Below are 21137 nucleotides of genomic sequence, written 5' to 3' on the forward strand. Positions count from 1 at the left end.
CCCCCCCCTCACCCTTTCTCTCCGTTTTTGTGTCTCTTCTTCCTTCGTTTTGTGTGTGTGGGGTGGGCCGGGGGGGGGGGGGGGGGGGGGGGGCCCCCCAGCAGCAGCGGGGTCTGCAGATTCGGGCAACGACCACTAAGTTGCATACATTTTTGTCAAGGACTTTTTGTAGTACAACTTCCGCAAAGTTTCGACCGCTGATGACACTTAATATGTGAATATACTCACAATATCAATAAAGGGTAGAAATTCATAATGACAGAGATTCCTTATCCCTGGGTATACTCCCCGGCCAGCAGACCAGCCTGCCATAGAAGTCATCCCTTTTCTAAGATAATTTTTGTTTAAGCCGATCAGAAAAATTCTTAGAAACATATACCTAGATAGCTTCGACCCAGGCACCTTGCCTTCCGATGATTGTCGTAATGGAGGGGGATCTTGCACAATCAGGCAAACTCGACCCACCTCCCTACTGACCGCTGCTGAAGAGCTGCGAGGTATTTCTCTAGCACTAGCGCATGCCGGAGGCGACCATTCGTATCTGACAGGAGTTCTGCTAAACCCCGGCAAACCAAAGGCAGAGCGAGGATGCGTGTGACGGTGCAGGTTCGAAGTGGCAGGTCAGACCCGTGCCTAGAGCCCCAGGAAGCTTGGCCGGGAGATTCGCAGTGAGGCAGTGCAGCTGCAGGCTGGGCTAGGGACGATGGGAAGGACGAGCCAGACAGGCACGACGAGCAGGCCTGCCGAGCTGCCGAGCCGCCAAACCGTTTTGAGACTTTGAGTACCAAAAGTGGTCCCTACCTGCCAAGCCTTTTTCCGCCCTCCAAGCTTTCGTTGCTGCAGCCCCGTTGCAGCTGCAGAGGACGATTGCAGAGGACGATTGCAGCAGACGAATAACTGCAGCACGACGACTGCAGCTGCACGACGACCATTGCAGTAGTAGCAAGGTCCTGTGTTGCTCAATTGGCTGACCACCTTGGTGGGTGGGCAGTAAGCACCATTCATTGGCGCAACCTTGCATCCGGTGCGTCGTCCTTCAGGAGCCACAGTTTGTGCGAGATCATTGCTGTAGGCGTAATATTATGTGTCTAGGTCTGTCGATATATATATAAGGTCCAAAGGCTGTCGAGCGTTCTCCTCTACTCTATGTGCTCATTAATGTCTGCTCAGAGTCTACACTCGAGGCCCTTTCTATCAATAAATCAAATTTGAACACCATATTCTGCCCACCGGATCGTGCCTTGTCAGTATTCCTGCTGCAACTCGAAAGCCTTGCCCTCGCTGTGCCGTTCCCCCTTGCGCGTTGGTCCTGATCCTTGCAGTCGTATTGCTCAACATCGAGGTTTCAGAGGCGCTCAATATCTCGTGTGAGGGCACCACAGCTTTCGGCAACCGAGAGCACTTAGACATGGCACCAATGACCGTATCACACAACACCACCCTCCCTCTCGCCGCCTCCAACGGCACAATCATCCTCATCCAGGGTGTAGATAGCCCATGGGATATGGACTTGAACACGTTAATTACCATCGTGTTTGGTGTCATAGGCATCGCCTTTCAAGCAGGCCACGTGTATTACAGGCGAACACAAAAGTAAACTGCTTCCGTGAGCGATAGACGATGCAATGCTGACAGGGCCAATTAGGACCGAAATTATCAAAGTGCCTTATGAGGACGTTGAGAACAGTGAAGAGCACCTGGCACACAGGCAGGGATCCTTGTCCGGCCCTTGGCTCCCCTCATATTATTGGGATGAGCCCCAAGACTATGAGAGTGCGAAACCAGGGCTGGGACGACCTGCTTCGGCAACGCAAAACCGCGGTGTGGCTCTTCGACAGGCTGTCCACAACGACAACGGCATGCAGATGGGCACGAGAAATCTTCCTGAAGGGCACGTGTACCGAAGGAACCCCTGGCGGAGCAATGAGTGGGCAAGTGGCACGAACCCATGGCCTGCGCCAACTGGGCCAGCCCTTCAGCGGCAATACACCCAGCGCGGTCAGCGAGGTTTTGTCTGAAGCTTGTTAGCTGTATTGCATGCATGATGCGAGGGAGAAGAAGCATTTGGCGGCGTTTGGGCATATACCGACAAGAGCGGCAGGGTTTTCCCTCGGCGTATGGAGCCGAGTTTGTTCTTTTCGCTGTAGTTGGTGATTTGATGTGGGTTTTACTTGCACCTCCACTGGTTTGCATCGTCCCTGCATGACATGCTGGATTGTAAAGCCGTTTGATTGAGAAACTATCCGCTCCCCAAGTCGATCCGCGGCCAAAGACCGGCAAGCCCTACTGCGTCAAGAACTCCTCGATATCCTTATCCTCATCGTCCTCCTGAAGCTCCTGCAGCCTCTTCTCCTCGGCATCCAGCAGCTTCTTGACCATGGTCCTCTGCCTGCGGCGGGCCTTCTTGCCCCAGTCGGCAGACGTCGCTTTGCTGTCCACCTCGGCGTCGCTGTCGTCGCTGTCCTCGGGAATCTCGATCTTGTGGCCGCGCAGCTCGTTGGGCGACATCTTTGCCTTTGCCTCGGCCTCTGCCTCTGCCTCGGCGGCCTCCTTCTCGTGCTGGTTCATCTGGGCCTTGCCGCCCAGCTTGAGCAGGTACGGCCGAAGCAGCATGTATGTGCCGACGATGATGACGATCCTGATCCATTTCTCGGGCGACATGCCCTCTAGGCTGCCGCGTAGGTTGCGCGTGAAGCGCTCGTATGCGATGTAGAGGACGTTGGTTATGCCGTCCATGGTGGGCGGTTGTGGTGGTGAGGATGAGCGATGTCAAATGGTTGTCGGAAGACTTTGAGCTCGAGGGCCGCCGATGTATGGTTCGGGGTGGTTATGCACAGCTTGCCAGCAGGTCGCCGTTCCGAGACGACAGCGTGTCAGGATTTATATTGGTGTGGAAGAGTTGGAAGTGGGTGGGATTGCGGGAATTTCGACAGCTTTTTTCGAAGACATGTAGTCCAGTCGCGCGCCCCGAGCTTTTGGGCAAAAGGACGCACTGACGAAGTTTGAACCTTCTGAGATCCACAACGCCCTCGGCACTGGCTAACAAGCACACGCTAGGCCGGCAGGCCGGTTAGGCCGACGCCCCACACGTTGTGGTGAGCCAGAACCGACGCCCTATGATTTGCTGATGTCTCACTAACAACCTTTGATCTGTCCAGGGGTGCGATTTGGCTCTTGGCCAAGCATCTTTCAACGCGACGACCACTCTCAAAGTTGCTATCGTTAAGGAGCATTGTCTGAGAACTGTCTAGTCTTATCACTGACTGCAACTCTTATACAATTTTGTCGAAGTCGGGGACGCTTGACATACGATGGCAGATCAACCTGAAGAAGAAGACGTTCGCGAGGTTAGTAAAGGCTGTTTGTCTTGGACACGCGCCTTAGACGCGTCAGTCACTCACACACCTACTTACACACTCTCATGAGTAGCGCCTCAAAGCAGCGCTCTGGTTCGCAGTTGGCAAAATGGTGGACGAACAGTCCCTGAGACGCAATAGAAATGCTACACCACAGTTCATCGGTGCTTTGACTGAGATGGTCTGGACCCAGATCGGTGAGCATTCTCAAGCTGCGGCACCTCGTATGGCGCTTGTGAGTTCTGACTGCTTGAGCAGAAAATGTCGCCATAGACTTGGAGAGCTTCAGTCGCCATGCTGGCCGGACATCCATCACTACCGACGATGTACTGCTCCTGGCCCGGCGGAATGCAGACCTGAACGGCATCATCAAGGATTTCGTAGATGAGCAGAAGGCAGCCAAGGTCAGCAAGGGCAAAGGAAAGGCCAAGCGATGAAAGACCAAGCTGTGACATTGAAATGCTGCATCGAGAAGCATCATCCGACCACCTAGTCACGGCAGATCTAACTGAATATGGCTCGAGTCCTTGCGCATATCATTTAGCCCGTCAACGACGCCTGTGGGTTGGATGGACAGGAAACGGACGGAGGCGGTGCTCCATTGTCGAAGTTAGGTTGCACTCTTGAGGCCAATCGAACGTGGAAATTCCATGTTACGAGCGCTGTGCGGCTTCTCAGTCCAACAGTGTCCTTGGGAAAATCTCTCGATTCGGGTCTTCATCTAGCACTGCGCCGCGAGTCGTAGACGGCCAGGGCAGAACGAAATCGGGTTTTTCGGATGCCTCAAGGAAGCCCGGCCAGACTCGCCGGCGACGGTAATCGACCACAATCTCTGAGGCACCCGTCGGACAGGGGCCAGCTTGAGATCGGTATCCACTCTGCTTCATATATTCTGTGCGCCCGAGAGGTCGGACATTTTGACCCTGTTCTCGAAGCTTTGGAGTCAGAGACATGGGTCGCTGAAGGTCCTTTGAAATGAACACCGTCAAGTTAGCATGTGATAGCTCCGAGAAAATCAACTCTGACTGTGACTACAGCGAAAGTGACCGCCATTAGTGACACCGCAACCGCGAGGACGGAACGCATGCGAGTTCGGCCAAAGGATGCTGTCTGGATGGAACTTGGCGACTCGTCCAGTCCATCGTCATCATAATTTATCTGCCACCTAATTCCACATACGCGTATTTGCAGTCATTTATTCGCAGCTAACATACGCTTTTTACTAATGGATGAATGCTTACCCCATATATGGGCCGACCGCTGAATATATCACTCGTTTGTAATAACGGCGCGTATTATTACTCAGCGCTGGGTCCTCTATTTGCGGTAGCTGTCAAACCTTGAACCCCAGGCCTCATTATACATGGCGCATGTCAGTCGAAGTCAAATGAAAGCCTCATCGGAACTCGCCCCGTCATGGCCGCCGCTCCGGCAGTTCTACCAATGCCGAAGCACGAGGGGCCTTTGTGATGAACCTCAATCGTCCGAGCATGCTCCTACAACAAAGCTTATAGTGGAACCCAAGTTGTGGCCCACAAATTGCGCGATAGAAGGTTAAGATATAGCTCCTCTACCCGAGAGCCGTTCACTGATGGAGCCCTTGATGGCACACTGGCATCTGCTGGCACATGCAGCCGGAATGGGCACAACATCAGATATTATAGGATTCGGACGGCGAAGGCCTTCAGGGGTCGTGCTGTGACTAGATATTTCGCGGCGTCAGCACTGTCAGTCATGTAAGCCTCTGTCAGCCACGCCTGTCAGCACGGCGGCCCGTCATGCAATGCCGTTCCTTCCGGGAGGAGCACGACAGTACAAGATGAACAATGCGCCCTATCAAGAGCATCAGAAACACGCCGATCCGGGCTCAGGATGGCCATGTAAATTTCTTGCATTCTGTCCTCTCAATCAGGACACCCGAGTTGTGGCATGGCATAGGGAGGAAGGTAAACGAGACTGGCAGGATTTCAGAGGCCACAGAGGCGGAATTGGTCTTATCCGCCGGAATGGTGACGGCGTCGGGCTAGCGTAGCGAGACGCTGCAGCCCCGATGAGATCGCCCTGTGCCACCCACGGGGTATTGATATGCCCTTAAATCCACCTGTGTCATCCTTACGGGCGCCCCAGCCTCGAAAAGAAAATGGTCTTGGCTGCGATGAAACTATTCCCCCTTCTGACTATTCTTGTTTGAAAAAAAGCCAGGGCGGAATTGTCCGAGGAAACGCCTCGGAACTTTCCATCCGTCACTTGTTGCCATTTCCGAGAAGCGAACCAGTCCAACCAACAATCCTTGGAACCTGGCATTCGGCGGTCCTGGCCCCCACTTGCAAGCTCATCCTTCGCTCGCTGTCTCGATGACCCAAATGCCGACTCCGCCGCCGATCTCAGAGTCGTCTCGCGGCCTGAGATTCAGAGCCGTCAACGACCCGACGCGCGAGCACGATCCCCTTGAAGGCCCCGGGTCCGATCCGGCGCCGGCAATGGACGACACTACGATGGGAGACAGCCGTAGCGATGATTACAATCGGTCCGGTCCGGGCCCCGAGCTCACGCGCCGCGCCGTGGGGCCTCGGCTCTATCACAAGAAGTCGAGAATGGGCTGTCTCAGATGCAAGGCTCGCCGAGTAAAGGTAAGTTGCTTTAATCTCTATCTCCTACACCCAGCAGAGTGGGGTGTCGCCACGGCGGACGGGGGGCTATCATATATACACGTCGTATCATTCGCCTAGAGACCTATTGACTGCTTCTTCTCACCCCTCGTCTGTCCACCAACAGACTTTCTTATGACCCAAGCTTGGACAGCTTTGATTGTCTTTACCAACTGCTGACATAGCATGACATTATAGTGCGATGAAGCACGTCCTTCATGCAGCGGTTGTAGCCGCCACCTAGTGGACTGTGTCTATCCCTCGCGTGGAGGTCCTTCCCATGGCAATGTCCGGCAGGACGCCGCCGGCATCAGCCTCCGGGTGACCCGCGCCGAGTCCTCCTCCGGCCACAGTGACCAGGGCTTCTCACCGAACCCGTCGTCGGCCTCTGTACCCGGCAATCCCGAATCATGGGCCCGTACTCCAGGCCCGGAGCCACATTCCCTCCCCGTCCCCGTAGAGCCCGGCGGATTCTCCCCCATGACGCCGGGGTACACACCGTACTCAGCCGGCCGCGGCCTGTCACCGTCCCATGCCGGAGGCTACTCCCCATCAGGCGCCCTGCCGCCGCTCTCGAGCCGCGCCCCCTCCGTCGTGAGCAACAGCTCCTCGTCGCAGACGGGGAGCATCGTCCGCGAGGCCAACGACTACCTCTCGCACCTGACCGACCCGGAGATCCTGGACATCCCCGAGTCCAAGGAGCGGCGGATCTGGGAGCTGCGGCTGATGCACAACTACATGGTCAACGCGGCGCAGCAGTTCGCGGGCACCAAGACGGAGCGGGCGCACGGCCCGCAGCCGGTGCCGTCGGTCGCGCTGGAGGACAGGGAGGTGGACGACCCGGAGGCGAGCGGGTTCGGGCAGGGCGCGTTCCTGTGGGGGCGCGAGATCCCGCTGCTGGCGTTCGAGGACGACGCCATCCTGTACAGCATGCTGGCGTCGAGCGCGCTCAACATGTGGACCAAGAGCAGCGACCCCCGCGAGCGCGACGAGCTGCGCCTGTGCCAGCAAAAGTACCTGTCCATGGCCCTGCGCGAGCAGCGCCAGGCCGTCGGCAACCTCAGCCGCGAGAACGCCGACAACGTGTGCATGTCGTCGCTGACGATCTTGCAGAACTCGTTCGCGCTCGTGCAGACGCTGCCCGTGCGGCCGTGGCAGCCGCCGCTCGAGTGGCTGCGCATGGGCAAGGGCGCCGGCTCCGTGCTGACGGTGGCGAGGGGCTACCTGGGGTTCCGGGGGGACGGCAGCGGCGGCAGCGGCAGCGGCGACAAGACGACGCGGTTCCTCAAGAGCATGCCGCGGATGGACCCGGACGAGATGTTCACGGCGGCGAACCGCGCGCACCTGGACTGGGTGCTCGACAACGACCGGGGGTCGACGGACGCCGTGGGCGACCACGAGCTGCAGGACAAGGTCACGCTGGGCATCTACAACCGCGTGCTCAGCTACATCGGCTCCGTGCAGAAGGCCATCGCCGACCGCGAGCCGCTGTACGCCGTCTGCCGCCGCTTCATCGGCTTCGCCGTCTGGATGCCCGAGGTGTACCACGACTTCCTGACGCAGCGGCGCCCGCGGGCCCTCATCACGCTCGCGCACTTCTTCAAGCTGTGGATCCCGTACGAGGACCTGTGGCTCCTTGGGAAGACGGGCGAGAACCAGGTCCGCGGCATCCAGGAGGCGTTGCCGCCGCAGTGGAGACACAAGGTGGACAGCATCTTCGAGGAATATCACTTGAGCGTTGGATGATGAGATTCGAAAATCAAATTGCAAAAGATGAAAGAGGATGGCTTCACAGCGTTATCCCAACCCATACACCTCGAGCCGAGTGTGGGAGCACGTCTATGGTCGAATGAGACGGGTGTGTCAACGTCACCAGCTTGCTAATGCTATATAATAAGCCCAGGCAAGCACCAGCCGGCATTATACTCGACAGGAACCCGGTCTTGCGGTATAGAGCATCAAAAGGGGCAAACGAGGAGTCGAGCCAACAAAGAGGGCAGCGGCGTAGCTCAAGCAGCTGTTACTACGACGATTCGACGACTGCAAGCACGATTCTATGAAAAGCCCGGAAGGGACAACGCGATACCCAGCTATCCGTGATGAAGAGAGGCCGTGTGAGCTCCTGCTGTCATATGGCTCATTGAGCGCATTGGGATGTCAGTGGAGACGCGATGTTCGCATCACATACCTCGCGTCCATATTGACGCCCTGTCCGCAGGTACAGGTGTATTTTTTGGAGGCTGAACATATTTTAAAAAGTATGCGAAGCCCGCAAATCCACTCTGTTGAATGGTCATGGCCAATCCGGACGTTAGAATCGGACGTTGGAACCGTACGTTGGCTGATGAGGTCTCAATCTGAGGCACCTCTCAAATGTGACTGAGACACAGTTCTGGAGGACACAGAGCCACGGGAATGCAGTCAGCTATCTGACAACAGACACATGTACAGACAGAATAAAGCAGTCGGCCAGGAGAGAGAGATCAGACTCAGTAAGAAAATACAATGTTTGGCATCAACAGACCGTGTCACGGGTCATCAGTTAAGCCATGCAAAATTGGTTGAATCATCACATAATGAACACTATACACACAAAGGCATGTATGTCTTGTATGTACAGTAAGAGTATAATAGCAAGCTCGAAAGCTTACCTTCTGCGCATGCGGCCTCAGCGGGCTTGTAGTCGTTTACCGTGTGGTCGCGTGACCGTCAGTTCGTTCGACGCGGCACATGGTATGTGCGAGGCCAAAGGTCTCAGAAGGAAACCAAGATGAGACAATGCCGAGCGACGCGTCTGTTCACACGGGTATCCAGAGACCAACGGGCAGATCGACATCGGGACAAAAAAACACCTCTCCGTTAGGCACGGAGGGAAATGAAGCGGAGGAAGTTTAGGAATCTGGCTCGGACGCGATTTGGGTATAGAAAGGAGTGTGAGACCCAGGGGACGGTCATCTTCCCCGCATATGTACGTTGTGAGTACTAATGGCATGACCTGTCACCTACCGGGGAGCCCACGGCTGCGTGCAGGGGAGAGACCGGCGGGCTGCCTGAGGTGATGTGCATGGAGAAGGACCCTTGAAAAGAGAGTCCCAGCGCGCGATGTTACTGTCTCACGATTTGAGATTGAGATTGTGTCTGGAATAAGTGAGAGCGTAAGACCATGCTAGCTTTGTCTATATGCTTTCTCTATAGGGAGCCGTGCGACTTGTCACGGAATCCATTGAGTGAGTAGGCAAGGAATGTTGGAAATTCCACTGGTATAACTGCCGAAATCCAATCCGGCCTATTTCATGCGTGAAATGCAACTAGAACACCAATGTCTATGCTTGTCCAGATAATCCAATATGCTCATCCTGAGTCCTGATGCTCATTTGACCACAGAGGACTGTCTCCCTCCAATGCTCATGGATGAGCAAGTGCACGGCTTTCCTTGCCTAGAGTATTCCTCTCCACCATTTAGACTTTCATAGTCGACTGAGTATATCTGCATATGAGTTTTTAGCCACACAGAAGCCATCCAAACTCCGCCGCTTGTGCGATGATCACAACCGAGCCATTTCCCGTTCCCTTGATTTTCTTCGTGTATCCGTCACGCTAGATGTTGCAATGCATTGCCGTTTCCTGCAAATGAAGATACGTTCGCAATGTGTCCTGTTTGTCTGAGATACGAAATTCGACACCTGAGACCAATTCTCGCCTCGACGATGGCCGTGACACGACGATTATGTAAACGTAAGCCCGCTGTTGCACCAGTTGCTGACAGGCTGTTAAATGAGTTAGCAATCACCCCTTGAATTCGAGGGTACTGTATGGGACTCACCAAGCAACTCAGATATTTGCACCAACTGCAGGTCTTACGATAGACGTAAAAGTTCTGCAGCAGCACAATGAAGACGACAAACACCAGCAGCAACGCACCGGCACGGACCAGCCACCAGGCCCACCAGAACGGCTTTCGACCCTTGAAGAAGCCAACAGGGTTCTTGAGGAATCCTGGTGGCTTGTCCCCTGTGTAGCCCGCGTTGACTGTCGAGTAAGGCGAGTCATCGCCTATCCTGCGCCGCAGCGCGTTCGGTGAATGCAGCACTGAGAGGCCCAGCGCGAGACCCATCAATAATCCGCCAATATGAGAGAAGTTGTCGACACCTGGTAGGAGCCCGAGGACGAACGAGATAACAATGTCCAGCATGATGAACATCAAGTCCCTGACGGGCGTGACGCGGTCGGACCATGAGTAGAAGAGATCGAGCAGGGTCAGAGCGATGACGCCGAAGAGCGAGCCGGATGCACCAGTAGAAGCCAGTCCGGCGCCAGCGTAGTTTCCTCCCAAAACGAATCCGAATATCCCAGAGCTCACATAGACCAGGAAGAACCGGAGCGACCCGATAGACCTCTCCATCTCCTTGCCCATTGTCAGCTGGAGTAGCAGGTTGAAGGCGATGTGGATCAGTCCAGCGTGCATGAACATGGGCAGGATGAAGCGCCACCACTGATTGGGTTCTGGCTTGTCGCTCATGCTTGCGTCAACAGTGTACTTGGGCTCGGGAATCCCCCCGAATCCACACAGGTCGGACAAGGTACAAGTATATGAGGAAGTGTCGGAAGAGGTGGTGTTGGGACACGGCCAGCTGATAGTCTCGTTGGCGTTCGTGATGCCGTCCACGTTGTGCATGCAAGGCGTGAACCTTGCACCAAAGTTGATCATAACGTACGTCGAAGGGCCGATCATGGGGTTGAAGGAGGGTTTTATCATAATTGGAGATCCGGTCTCGATGACTGCAAGATATGTCAGTTTTAAATCGTCAATGATACAAGCGATGTAGAGCAGCCTCACCATTTTTGGCAACCTCGCCGATAAAAACGCCAACCTGGACCACTGTGAAAATGTAGACGACCCAAGGGATGCGGTTGCCGTATGCGCCGAACATGCCCAGCTCGCCAAACCGCACGCCTTGCTTCTTCTGCGTCCTGCTCCGCCGCGGCGCCTCGTAGACGTGGTCGAGATCATCATTTGGATCTTTGGGTGCGCGGTCCTGCAGGGGAATGGCATCTTGCGAATGTACCCGGTCGTCGGACGGCGAACCATTTCCGCCATTGTACGACGTATCCTTGCCTGTCAGATGCTGGCGACTTGACGTTGCAGACTGGTAAGAGGTCGCTGGGTAGGCATGGTCATCGAACACGGTATCGAAGGGCGACGCGGAGGTGTTTGAGACTGGCGAAGGGTTCTGCCCTGGTGGCTGGGTGCCCAGATGTTGTTGGGTCGTGTAAGAAGGGGGGTTCGAGTAGGACGGAGCATTAGAGTACAGAGAGGGCGCGGGCGCTGGAGATGGTGCGCCGTAAGGTGCTTGCGCGGTGTAGACCGACGAAGTGTACGTGTCCTGCCTGTGCTGTGGTGGGATTGAGGGGAGCGATGGGACAGTTGAGGCGTAAGTGTCGGATCTCGCTGGGTAGGCTTGATGGGCGGGGATGGTGTTGCCTCGCTGGGAATATTGCGAACTGGCGTAGGTACCGACAGTGTCCTGTCGATGGGGACCATCCATCGGAGCAGGCGAGGTACTCAGCGGCGGGGGCAGAGGCTTGTTGAGGTGGTCCTGGTTGTAGTAGTCGTTGGAAGCCATGACGGAAGGCGAGAGCCGCGCTCAGCTCAGCTCGCGTAACGACCAGACGCTAGAGATTAACCTCGATCCTAACCAGATCTCAATGTAACAACCGGCAGGGTGAACCGAAGGCGAAGGAACGAGCGACGGAAACAGGCAAGTTGCAGAACGATGCTGAACGAGTGTGGGTGTCGTCGCGAGTATTATTGTGTCGGAGAAAAAAAGGGTATGTACGGAGACGGAGATGGGGGTTTGGAGATGGGGGGGCCAAGACGGGCGGGAGGGTAGAGTTGTTGAATGGAGTTTTGGGGAGGAGAGCAGGATCGGGCTTTCAGGAGGTTTTGGTTTCAGGGACCCGAAATCTTGAAAATGCGCTGCCGCTTTGATGCAGCTGTGGCTATCCCTGTCTAGACCCAAGCAAAGAAGGCTGTACTGGTCAAAGTCCCTGTCACGCCAGACTTAGAGGAAGGCTGAGTCCAGAATCATTTATCAAAACAAACAGATGAGTTGTGGCTGTCAGACGTTTTGCTCCACAACAGCGCAGATGACAATGAAGATGGTCACAGAGATACAGAGAGGGCAAATCAGAGGGATAAAGCCAAATGACCACAGGATGTGAGGTTGTCTCACAGGCAGCGGGTGGTGGCAGAGATTTTGACTGTGTTGATGCCAGGATAATACAGGTCGTCGTCAGTCCAGGTTGGCTTGTTTGTTGCTCGAATTGTTAGCTGGCTTGCAGCAGCGCCCCATCCATCTCTTACTCATCCGTTTTGTTGATCGCAAGTGACAGGCAAGCCAGCAGAGCTGACGTTGACCTTCGCGCAGCAAATGCAGCAGACGGGGCAACAAGTGGGTTCTTTCGGCAGAGACTTGGACGAGACTGGGGTGTGGTCGGGGCTAACAGGCTGTCTGGCCCACTGGGCACTGGGCTGCGTTGTTCATTCATCCAGTCTGGCTGGGCAACCTTAGAACCATCCAACCCCATATCCCATAGATTATAATTATGGGACGATCGACAACTGCGCACGACAGCGTTACGAAGTATCCTGTGGCGTCATCCCAGTCCCCATTGATCCAGTTTCACTGTGCACTGCAGTGGTCAGTTACTGCCTCATCAGCGCCGTCCTTGTCGCTGGCTGCCAAGTTGTTAGTGCACTGTCAGATCCCAACCGCCCTGGTCATGATGGGACTGAGCTGCTGTTTTTAGAAACCCACACATCCTGAACCCCCCTCAACGGCTTTCTCCAGCATCATGCAGTTTCAGCATTTGCTGCGTTGCTACCATGGCTAGCAGAGGCTTCAGATACGGTCGGTCATCTCGTGGCCCACCATGGCTCTCATCCATACTGAAGACCTCCAAGGCGGCGTCAGCGAACCTATGTTGTACTTTTTGTACTCCTAGCCATTGGGCGGCCTGGATTAATACAGACCTTTCTTATTAGAGGCCTCCTCTCCGACGCCAGTCCGCGGCTGACAGTACCACGCCTTCAAAATGCCGCCGCATTCGATGCCGGCACCACCAGTGCGTGGCAGCTTACTAGCGATTGGGCCGGCGGCTCAATGAATAGATGCTGCACCACCTGCAGACCACCAAGCCTCAAACCGGCAGGAATCACATCGCGGCCGCATCTCAGAACCAAGAGCCGCCGCTAGGACATCATCCAATGGCCATGCTACCTCTGCTGTTCTGAGCTGTTCTGAAGTCAGCCGCGTAGAGGTGCGTGCCTCGGCTTGTGAGTGACGGATACTTATCGAAGTCTTCTGTCGTGCGCAGCATCCAATTAGGATGATCCGAGGTTGGTGCAGCCGCGAACCTGCGAGGACTGGTTGTCGTGTCCATCGTCCTCTTCGGCCGACTTATTACGAGGTCCGGTGGCTTAGCTTTAGCTCCAAGGGGCGCTTCGTAGGTGTCCGCTTCAGCTACTACCGACTGCTTTCGTCTCGCTCCTTCGAATCTGGCATCACGCTTGAAAGGACATCTCGTATCGAAGCTTTATCCTTCAGTTAAGGTCTTGACGATCTGAGCAATCAGAAGCGCCCACAGATCTAATTCTCACGAGAGGTCGTAGTTGAGGAGAGTTCGTCGTGTAGACTTGTAGACCACCAGATTCTGAATGATGTGGTAGTCATAGCAATTTGATTCTGCCGGTGCAAATCTTCAGTATCCTGAGACCCCAGGAAGAAGTCATAAGTTTTCAAGCCTAAGTTTTGAGCTGCTTCGTTCTTGGAACTATCAATCTCTTCCGAGCGATTATCGCGATAATCTTTGAGTGGCTTCAGCCATGTTGTTGTTGGCGGGGGGGGGGGGGTCGCGGGTTAGGAGGGGGGCCGCCACGAGGCACAGAGTGCGATAAGGGTTCTTATCACCGCTGTCTAGATCTCCCGCCAAAAAGTTTCGCGACAAGACCTGGACCCTTTTGAAGATCGCACCCGCAACCAACAGCCGCGCGCACCATACCCACGATACAAAATGGGAGCCGCACGGACGAAGACGGTCAAAAACAAGCACGCCACTCGTGGCTCTGGCATCAAAAACAGCAAGGCCGCCAGCAGGATCGAGAATGACCCCGTCGTCAAAGCGAAGAAGGTCAAGGATGGCAGGAAGGCGCCCGTGAAACCGGGCCAGCTCGCCAAGGAGCTGCAGAAGAAGCGCAAGAAGAAGGTCTACAGCGAGAAGGAGCTCGACATACCAGCGCTGAACATGGTGACGCCCATCGGCGTGGAGAAGCCCAAGGGCAAGAAGAAGGGCAAGGTCTTTGTCGATGACCGGGTAAGAAATCCTCGACTCTTTCACCAGCAAACTCTCTATCTCTCCTGCATAGAAACCTAGTCGCTAACATACGAGGCACCGTACAGGAGAGCATGAACACGATTCTATCCATAGTCCAGGCCGAGAAGGACGGCCAGATCGAGTCCAAGATGATGAAGGCGCGGCACATGGAGGCCATCCGCGAGGCACGCAAGCAGGAGACCGAGAAGAAGGCGGCGGAGCGGAAGCAAAAGCTGGACGAAACCAAGGATTCGCTGCGCAAGAAGCGCAAGAGGCCGGAGCGCTCCGAGGCGGACGACGACAAGGCCAACGAGAGGTCCATGAGGCACGTCGAGCTTCAGGGCACCAAGGCCGTCAAGCCGAAGAAGAAGAAGCGCGTGTCTTTTATCGAGTGAGGATCGGCCAAGCTGAGTCACTTGACGGGGCATGCATGCATACCTAAAGGAGGGGTGGATTCATTGCATGGCGTTTTTGGAGTTTTCGGAAAGACGGGCAACGGATTATCAAAAGTCGGCTTCAAGGGCTTGGCGGAAGGCTTGACTTGGTCTCGATGCATGGTGATAGGCCTGATTGAAAGGACAATCATCTTATCAAAGATGGCCTTCTTAAAGGATGGCGTCTGAGGGACTCTCTACGCGCTACCTGCTCTTACGGTTTCCTAGTCGGAACAGGTCATGATGCAAGGTGGATGATCTGATCTGTCTTGTATTATTTAGGTTCCCGTGTGTCTGCTGTCAGTCACAGGCCGTTTCATACATGGGATGGGCTATGAAAATCAGGGATCCGATCGAGGACAATTTTCTAGTCTAATATTTGCCTAGATAACAATCATATACCCCAGGCCATAATGCGCCTCGTCTCTGTCTCTGTCTAGTCTAAAACTTTCAAGTCTATCCTGTCTATAATTGGCCGTTTCCTGGTCTGCAAGCTACCATCTAGTTCCGTGTACCGTCAATGCTTTAGTGGTCTATTCTGTGATCTTGACCTCCATCTTCCGGCGCATAGGGTCGAAGCCTGACCCGTACTGTGGTTTTAGGACAGTGTTGCCGTTGACCTGGTTGTTGATGGACTGAAGATCTACATTCGTCGCCATATGTTTCAAGAAATTGGTCACCTAGAATGGTCAGCAGGGCTCGTATGCCGAGCAGGTTCTGGGCTCGCGTGCAACATACCGGCTTTGCGTGCCAGCGACCACCGCCCACCTCGAAGAAGGCGAGGTGGCCACCGAGGGAGGTTGTCATGCAGACTGTATGCGGATTCTTCTTGAACTCCTGGTAGGGAATAGCCTTTTCCACGGCGATCTGTGCATTGTTAACATTCTTTCCCCGCGATGTCTTAACATCGGCGGAAGACTTACAGGATCGTCTGCGGCCTGGATTGCCAGATAAGGTATCCGAATTGCGAGCACCGAGTCACTCGAGGAAGCATCGCGGTAGTAGGCTGACTCCGTGGGATACCCCCAAGATATACACCTAAAAATGCTTAGCATTCAGACTGTTGCATGTCCCAAGGCGAGTCTGCTTACTGGACTTCCCTGTCAAATTCGTAGAGATAGGTGACGTTCTGAATGGCGTCGAAGTCTAGCTTCGTGTGTTTGATTATTGATTCTTTGTGGCGCAGGATAAGCTTTCTCATGTTAGCTGGGAGGACATGTCGTCAGTATCTGACACAGAAATGAAATTAGGCCGCACCTGTTTGCACGAACTTCCCATGACCCTTTGGTATAACTCCTTGCCAAGCAGCGAGCTTTGGAGCTGGATGTTGGACACCTCCAGGTTGAAGGGGTTGCCGACGACGACGGCCGCGCTCAGGAGGCAGTTGGAGCCCTCCTCGCCCACGAAATTGGTCAGGATGTTGGCGCCAAGCGAGAAACCCAGGCCGAACAGGGGCCGATTCGGGAACGCCTTTCTCGCCCACCTCACGACCTGCCTGACGTCCCAGGTCGCCCTCGCGTTGAAGAGCACCCCGCTGGTGACCTCGCTGGCCGCGCAGCCCCTCGCGTTGACAACGCAGCACTCCCAATCGCCGCCCTCCGAGATTAGCGGCTCGATGCAGTGGCGGAGATAGACCTCGTACGAACCTCCGGACAGACCGTGGAGCACGATGAGCATGGGCTTGCTGTCATCCGAGGCCTGCGCTTCGAATTCGGCATCACTGAAGTATGACGTCCGTGGCGGCAGGGCCTCATCGCGTTCCTGGTGTGGAGGTGTAACGAAGTCCACAGCAAATGTGCCGGTATAGGTGTGGTGGTCCGCGTTGAAGATCTTTCTCTTGTAGTAGATCTGAGGCGCGGCTTTACCCACAGCCGTCCACATGGTCTGTAGGTGGCCATTGAAGAGCAAGGGGTTTAGCTGGCATGTCGGGGTGACCTTCTCGATGATCTTCAACAGGTCGGTCTGGTTGCCGTCCTTCTCCTTGAGCGCGAGGGGAGAGACATGGTGAGTGTAGTTTATCTTGGCACGGCCGAACCAGTCCATTGGTGACCGTCGCAAGGCTCGAAAGACGAGTGAGCGGGACAGTTTCGAGGACTTGGACTGCCAAGAGAGAATGGACGCAGCAGTTGCAGTGAGCGATTGAGAGTAATTAAAGTAGCGAATGAGAGGGGATATACAGATAGGATTTTCACAGGGTGGCAGGTAGTCCAAGGATGAGAATGTGGTATCTCCGTATGCAAGATAACCTTCTCTATATTAGAAACTTGGTGCATCAGACCTGCAGCAACATGCGAACTGTCATCGGCAGAAATGGTGGGGCCCCTGGATTTGCCTTTTGGTGAGATCTAGATCCCAGATTTCCAGATTTCCAGATTCCGGGCCCCCGTCCTGCCGTCCCGTCCCAATGCTGCCTCGGCTCCTCTCGGGCATCTTGCCGACCGCGGCGCCGATGACAGGTGCATGTGCACGGACCATCGGGCGCACGTGGCGGTCGCGGCCTCCAACTTCCCTGAAGCCGCATCTGGCCAGGGATCGGCATCTTCAACCTCGACGTCCTTTGTATCTTGATCCTTTTCCGTCCTGCTTGGTAGCAGGTGCTGTGTGTCTTTACCCCTTACACCGCTCTCCCCATCACATCCCATGCTCCAGAGACGACTCGACCGAACGATGACTGCCGTAACGATTAGATGACCACGACATTGAAAGACTGGTGGATGAAATAAGCTGTAGGAGGGAGGTTATTGGCAGTGAGCGCGGGGAGTGGCAGATGTCGCCATGAACAATTGGGGCCAGCAGCCTCCGGGCCATGGCCATGGCCAGGCCTATAATGGCCATGGCTATCAGCAGATGCCCCCTCAGCCTGGCTATCAACAGCACCAGCACCAGCAACACCATCAGCAACAGCAGCATCAACCGCATCAGCATCAGCATCAGCATCAGCTGCATCAGCATCAGCAGCAGCAGCAACAACAACAACAACAACAACAACAACAATATGGATCCGGAAACTCGATGGCATATATGGGCAACCAGCAGTACCAGGCTGGCGCCCACTTCCTCCCTATGCCTACCTCGAACTCCCAGATGCAGTCGATGCCGCAGTATGCCCATGCCCAAGTCCATCCTCAGGCGCAGCAGGCACACGCGCACCCTGCCGCCATGACCAACTTCCACGCGCAGCAACAGCAGCAGCACCAAAGACCGCATCAGCAGCAGCACCACCAGCAGCCTTTCAGCAATGGCGCATATCAGCACCATGCGCAAGTGCCTCAACTGCAGCCTCAACCTCAGTCGCAACCTCAGCTTCAACCCCATCCTCAATACATTTCCCACCACAACTACCCGCCGCAAGTAGCGACTCCCTCTCCCAGACCGATAAATCAGCGAATCCCTTCGCAACCTGCGCAGCCTCTACAGCCCTTACAACCTCAACAACCAATTTCGCATCCACAACTCATCCCCCAGAAACGTCGGTCGGTGCAGCAATTACAATCCCCGCGAGTGATCAGCCCACATATGCCACCAGGGCAGCTGCAGTCAACGCAACAAGTACAGTCTCCCCTCGTGAGCAGTCCACAAGTACCTCCAATACAACCACAGCCAGCACAAGCGTACCAATCCCCACGAGCGAGCAGTGCACGCGTGCCTGCGGCGAAACCACCGCTGGCACAACAACTACATTCTCCCAGTGTTGCAGCCTCGCACATCCCATCGACCCAGCTACAACCTGCGCCGAAATTACACTCTCCGCGAGTGGACAGTCAACGCGTGCCATCGACCTACTCACAACCATCCCCGAGCGTACAAACGCCTCAAAGAATTGAACCGTCACTACCGTCGCCAGCACCGCCGCCAGCACAAACGAAACCTACGTTGCAACCACAACAACCTCCACAACCGCCTCCACAACCGTCCCCAGAACGCAAACAACCCGCACCAGCGGTTCAGGCACAGCAGCACGTATTTGACGGGATAGATCCCACTCAACTCATGTTGAAGAGGGAGATCCCAGCGCCAGCACCCGCGCCCGCGCCCGCGCCCGCACGGAAGTCTTTACCAGCCCCTGTTAGCACAATATCACCGAATATCTTGACCAAATCACCTAGCATGTCGCACGTGCAAACGCCAACCAGCCACTTCGACACACCTGCCGTTCTGACATGCGTCGCAGACGACTGCTTCCAGGTAGCGCATTCAGCTGTACATGACATAGCGACGTCGCTTGACAAGCAGCGCGTGGACGAATACTACAAGCTCATCGCGACGGGACTTGGTTGTCTCGACGCTGCGCTCAACCTGAACAAGCTGCCTCCACGGGCTGAGGCGAACATCCGGCTGCGATATGCAACAGCGCTGAGCGAAGAGACCGACAATTTGATGGAAGCAGAGACCGCGTTGACCAAGGGAATTGCAGTTTGCGAAAAGAACCGGTTCACGGATCTGAAATACTGCATGCAATTTCAGTTGCTCAAGGTCCTGTTCAGGAGAAACCGCAAAGCCGCTTTCATTGAGATAGACAAGAACATAGGGGATGCTATTACGTACAAAGCGGTCGACTGGGTGTACGCTTTCCGGTTCCTCAAGGCTTCTCTCCACCTCCAATCCAGCAACCCAGCCGATGCCCAGGCTCTGGAAAATCTCCGCAACATCACAGGCTTTGCAAGCAAGCGAGGCGACCTTGCAATAGCAGTACTGACGTCTCTTCTTGAGGGAATAACACACCTCAAGGCCAGGAAAGATGACTCGATCGTACGTGTTCAAACATGCATAGCTCAGGCGTCAAGATATCAACTCGATCCGTCTGTTCAGATCCCTCAAGTTGAGGTGCTCATCCTCCTCCTGGATCTAGCCTGCACGTTGCAGCAAAAGGCGCCACAGGTGGCCATGCAAAAGCTGAAGGCGCTGCAAGCCCGTATGGATGAGCTCGTTCAGGCGCACGACTGGGACAAGATGTTGGACCAACTCCATCTTCCGCTCAAGAAGCAGTCCAACTCGGGCGCCTCGGTTACGAGTGATACCAAGACCATCATTCAATCTGGAGACGGGGAACACAACTTCATTGTCTTGTCATTTGTCACCAAAGTTCATGCATTCGTTCTAGCGTAAGGTCCCCGAGAACCGCATTCTGAACAGACCTCGCTAATTGTATTCTCAGATACGTCTTGAGCGGTCTAGCATTACTGTACCAAGGATCTAAGAGTGAAAAGGTCATGGAATATTGGACGGAGGCCTTGAACATGCTGGGTAAGAGTAGGTAGTATCCCCGAACTTTTTGTTGACCACACATCTAATGGGTAATCTAGTTCCTGCCCATGCACGAACACCCGCTCACTCGTTACCAATGGCCATAGAACAGGCCAGGTGGCAAGCGGAGGTGAAGTGCTACATCTACGCCCTCATTGCATTGATATCAGCAACACGTACACAATGGAGCAGAGTGCATGACTGCATCCAGAAGATCGAGGCACTAAACCCGAAGCCCGAGGGCGGCCGCCTCAGTCTGCTGGTGCTTTATGTGACTGGAGTGTATCACCAGGGTACTGGAGACATTGACAGAGCGCTCCAAATATTCAGCGACCAGCGCTTTATGATCCCAGCCGCCGGTACCATAAATGGCAATCCGGGCACGCCGCCTTCTGAGGTAGCCCTCCTTGCAGCCATGAACAGGGTCTGGATCATGCAAGACCCGTCCCACCGAGACGACGAAAAGCTCACCGACCTTATCGAGAAGATCACGCCGTACTGTTCTGACCACGCAGATGTCGACATCCGCACCGCGTTCAATCTCATGCAGGCTGCACTTCAGACGGAACCGCGCCAATCGATGCAGACGGTCAAGAAACACATCCAGGTCGGCCTGAAATGGGCGCAGGGCGCAAACAACACTCAGCTTCTCGCTGTTGCGCTGAACCTGATGAGAGCGGTGCTCTTCGAGAACGTCGTCGGTGACCAGGCCGTCAAGAGCGCCAGGGCGGGGCGGCAACAGGCCAACAAGGCAGGCAATCTGCTGTGGATGAGTGTAGGCGACGGCATGCTGGCGCAGACGGAAGAGATGCAGGGGGAGATTGAAGAGGCGGAACGGCTGCGCGAGGATGGGACGCGGCATGCGAATCAGGCTTTCGTAAAGCCCGAGGGGACTTGAGAAGATGTGATGAACTGGAACTGGTCATTTCTCGGCGCCTGATGGATACTTGCTGCAAGGGGACTGCCGCAAAAGACAACAAGGCCTTGAACTTGCGCGTCATGATTTCGAAAAGTAATGTTGCATGATTTGAGAGGGGGTTCAGCATATGGTCTGCATGTGGGCGTTCACCCAGGAGCGGCTT

The 21137-nt window shown here is 55.1% G+C and overlaps 9 protein-coding genes across 9 annotated transcripts; 6 read left to right on the top strand and 3 right to left on the bottom strand.

The window, feature by feature from the left end:
- Positions 1-1408: 1408 nt before the first annotated feature.
- Positions 1409-2018, top strand: J7T55_004465 (uncharacterized protein; the record flags this gene model as incomplete). The annotated part of the gene is made up of 2 exons (XM_053130159.1): positions 1409-1593; positions 1646-2018. 2 exons carry the CDS (start codon positions 1409-1411, stop codon positions 2016-2018), a joined length of 558 nt encoding a protein of 185 aa, XP_052991394.1.
- Positions 2019-2283: 265 nt separating this feature from the next.
- Positions 2284-2736, bottom strand: J7T55_004466 (trafficking PGA2; the record flags this gene model as incomplete). The annotated part of the gene is made up of 1 exon (XM_053130160.1): positions 2284-2736. One exon carries the CDS (start codon positions 2734-2736, stop codon positions 2284-2286), a length of 453 nt encoding a protein of 150 aa, XP_052991395.1.
- A 729-nt stretch (positions 2737-3465) lies between these two features.
- Positions 3466-3793, top strand: J7T55_004467 (uncharacterized protein; the record flags this gene model as incomplete). Its single annotated transcript, XM_053130161.1, has 2 exons — positions 3466-3553; positions 3615-3793. The coding sequence occupies 2 exons, from the start codon at positions 3466-3468 to the stop codon at positions 3791-3793; spliced, it is 267 nt and encodes an 88-aa protein (XP_052991396.1).
- A 1917-nt stretch (positions 3794-5710) lies between these two features.
- Positions 5711-7750, top strand: J7T55_004468 (uncharacterized protein; the record flags this gene model as incomplete). Its single annotated transcript, XM_053130162.1, has 2 exons — positions 5711-5986; positions 6203-7750. 2 exons carry the CDS (start codon positions 5711-5713, stop codon positions 7748-7750), a joined length of 1824 nt encoding a protein of 607 aa, XP_052991397.1.
- Positions 7751-9729: 1979 nt separating this feature from the next.
- Positions 9730-11628, bottom strand: J7T55_004469 (rhomboid family membrane protein; the record flags this gene model as incomplete). The annotated part of the gene is made up of 3 exons (XM_053130163.1): positions 9730-9771; positions 9828-10783; positions 10842-11628. 3 exons carry the CDS (start codon positions 11626-11628, stop codon positions 9730-9732), a joined length of 1785 nt encoding a protein of 594 aa, XP_052991398.1.
- A 2449-nt stretch (positions 11629-14077) lies between these two features.
- Positions 14078-14772, top strand: J7T55_004470 (uncharacterized protein; the record flags this gene model as incomplete). Its single annotated transcript, XM_053130164.1, has 2 exons — positions 14078-14377; positions 14464-14772. 2 exons carry the CDS (start codon positions 14078-14080, stop codon positions 14770-14772), a joined length of 609 nt encoding a protein of 202 aa, XP_052991399.1.
- Positions 14773-15344: 572 nt separating this feature from the next.
- On the bottom strand, positions 15345-16854 carry J7T55_004471 (embryosis-associated protein emb8; the record flags this gene model as incomplete). The annotated part of the gene is made up of 5 exons (XM_053130165.1): positions 15345-15491; positions 15550-15678; positions 15735-15849; positions 15903-16017; positions 16083-16854. 5 exons carry the CDS (start codon positions 16852-16854, stop codon positions 15345-15347), a joined length of 1278 nt encoding a protein of 425 aa, XP_052991400.1.
- Positions 16855-17586: 732 nt separating this feature from the next.
- J7T55_004472 (uncharacterized protein) lies at positions 17587-18166 on the top strand (the record flags this gene model as incomplete). Its single annotated transcript, XM_053130166.1, has 2 exons — positions 17587-17912; positions 17992-18166. 2 exons carry the CDS (start codon positions 17587-17589, stop codon positions 18164-18166), a joined length of 501 nt encoding a protein of 166 aa, XP_052991401.1.
- A 635-nt stretch (positions 18167-18801) lies between these two features.
- J7T55_004473 (cohesin loading factor) lies at positions 18802-20953 on the top strand (the record flags this gene model as incomplete). The annotated part of the gene is made up of 4 exons (XM_053130167.1): positions 18802-19560; positions 19621-19913; positions 19967-20055; positions 20115-20953. 4 exons carry the CDS (start codon positions 18802-18804, stop codon positions 20951-20953), a joined length of 1980 nt encoding a protein of 659 aa, XP_052991402.1.
- Positions 20954-21137: the final 184 nt, after the last annotated feature.

This window comes from Diaporthe amygdali (genome assembly GCF_026229845.1).
Source record: "Diaporthe amygdali strain CAA958 chromosome Unknown NODE_22_length_803717_cov_65_427750, whole genome shotgun sequence".
NCBI classification, from domain to species: Eukaryota; Fungi; Ascomycota; class Sordariomycetes; order Diaporthales; family Diaporthaceae; genus Diaporthe; species Diaporthe amygdali.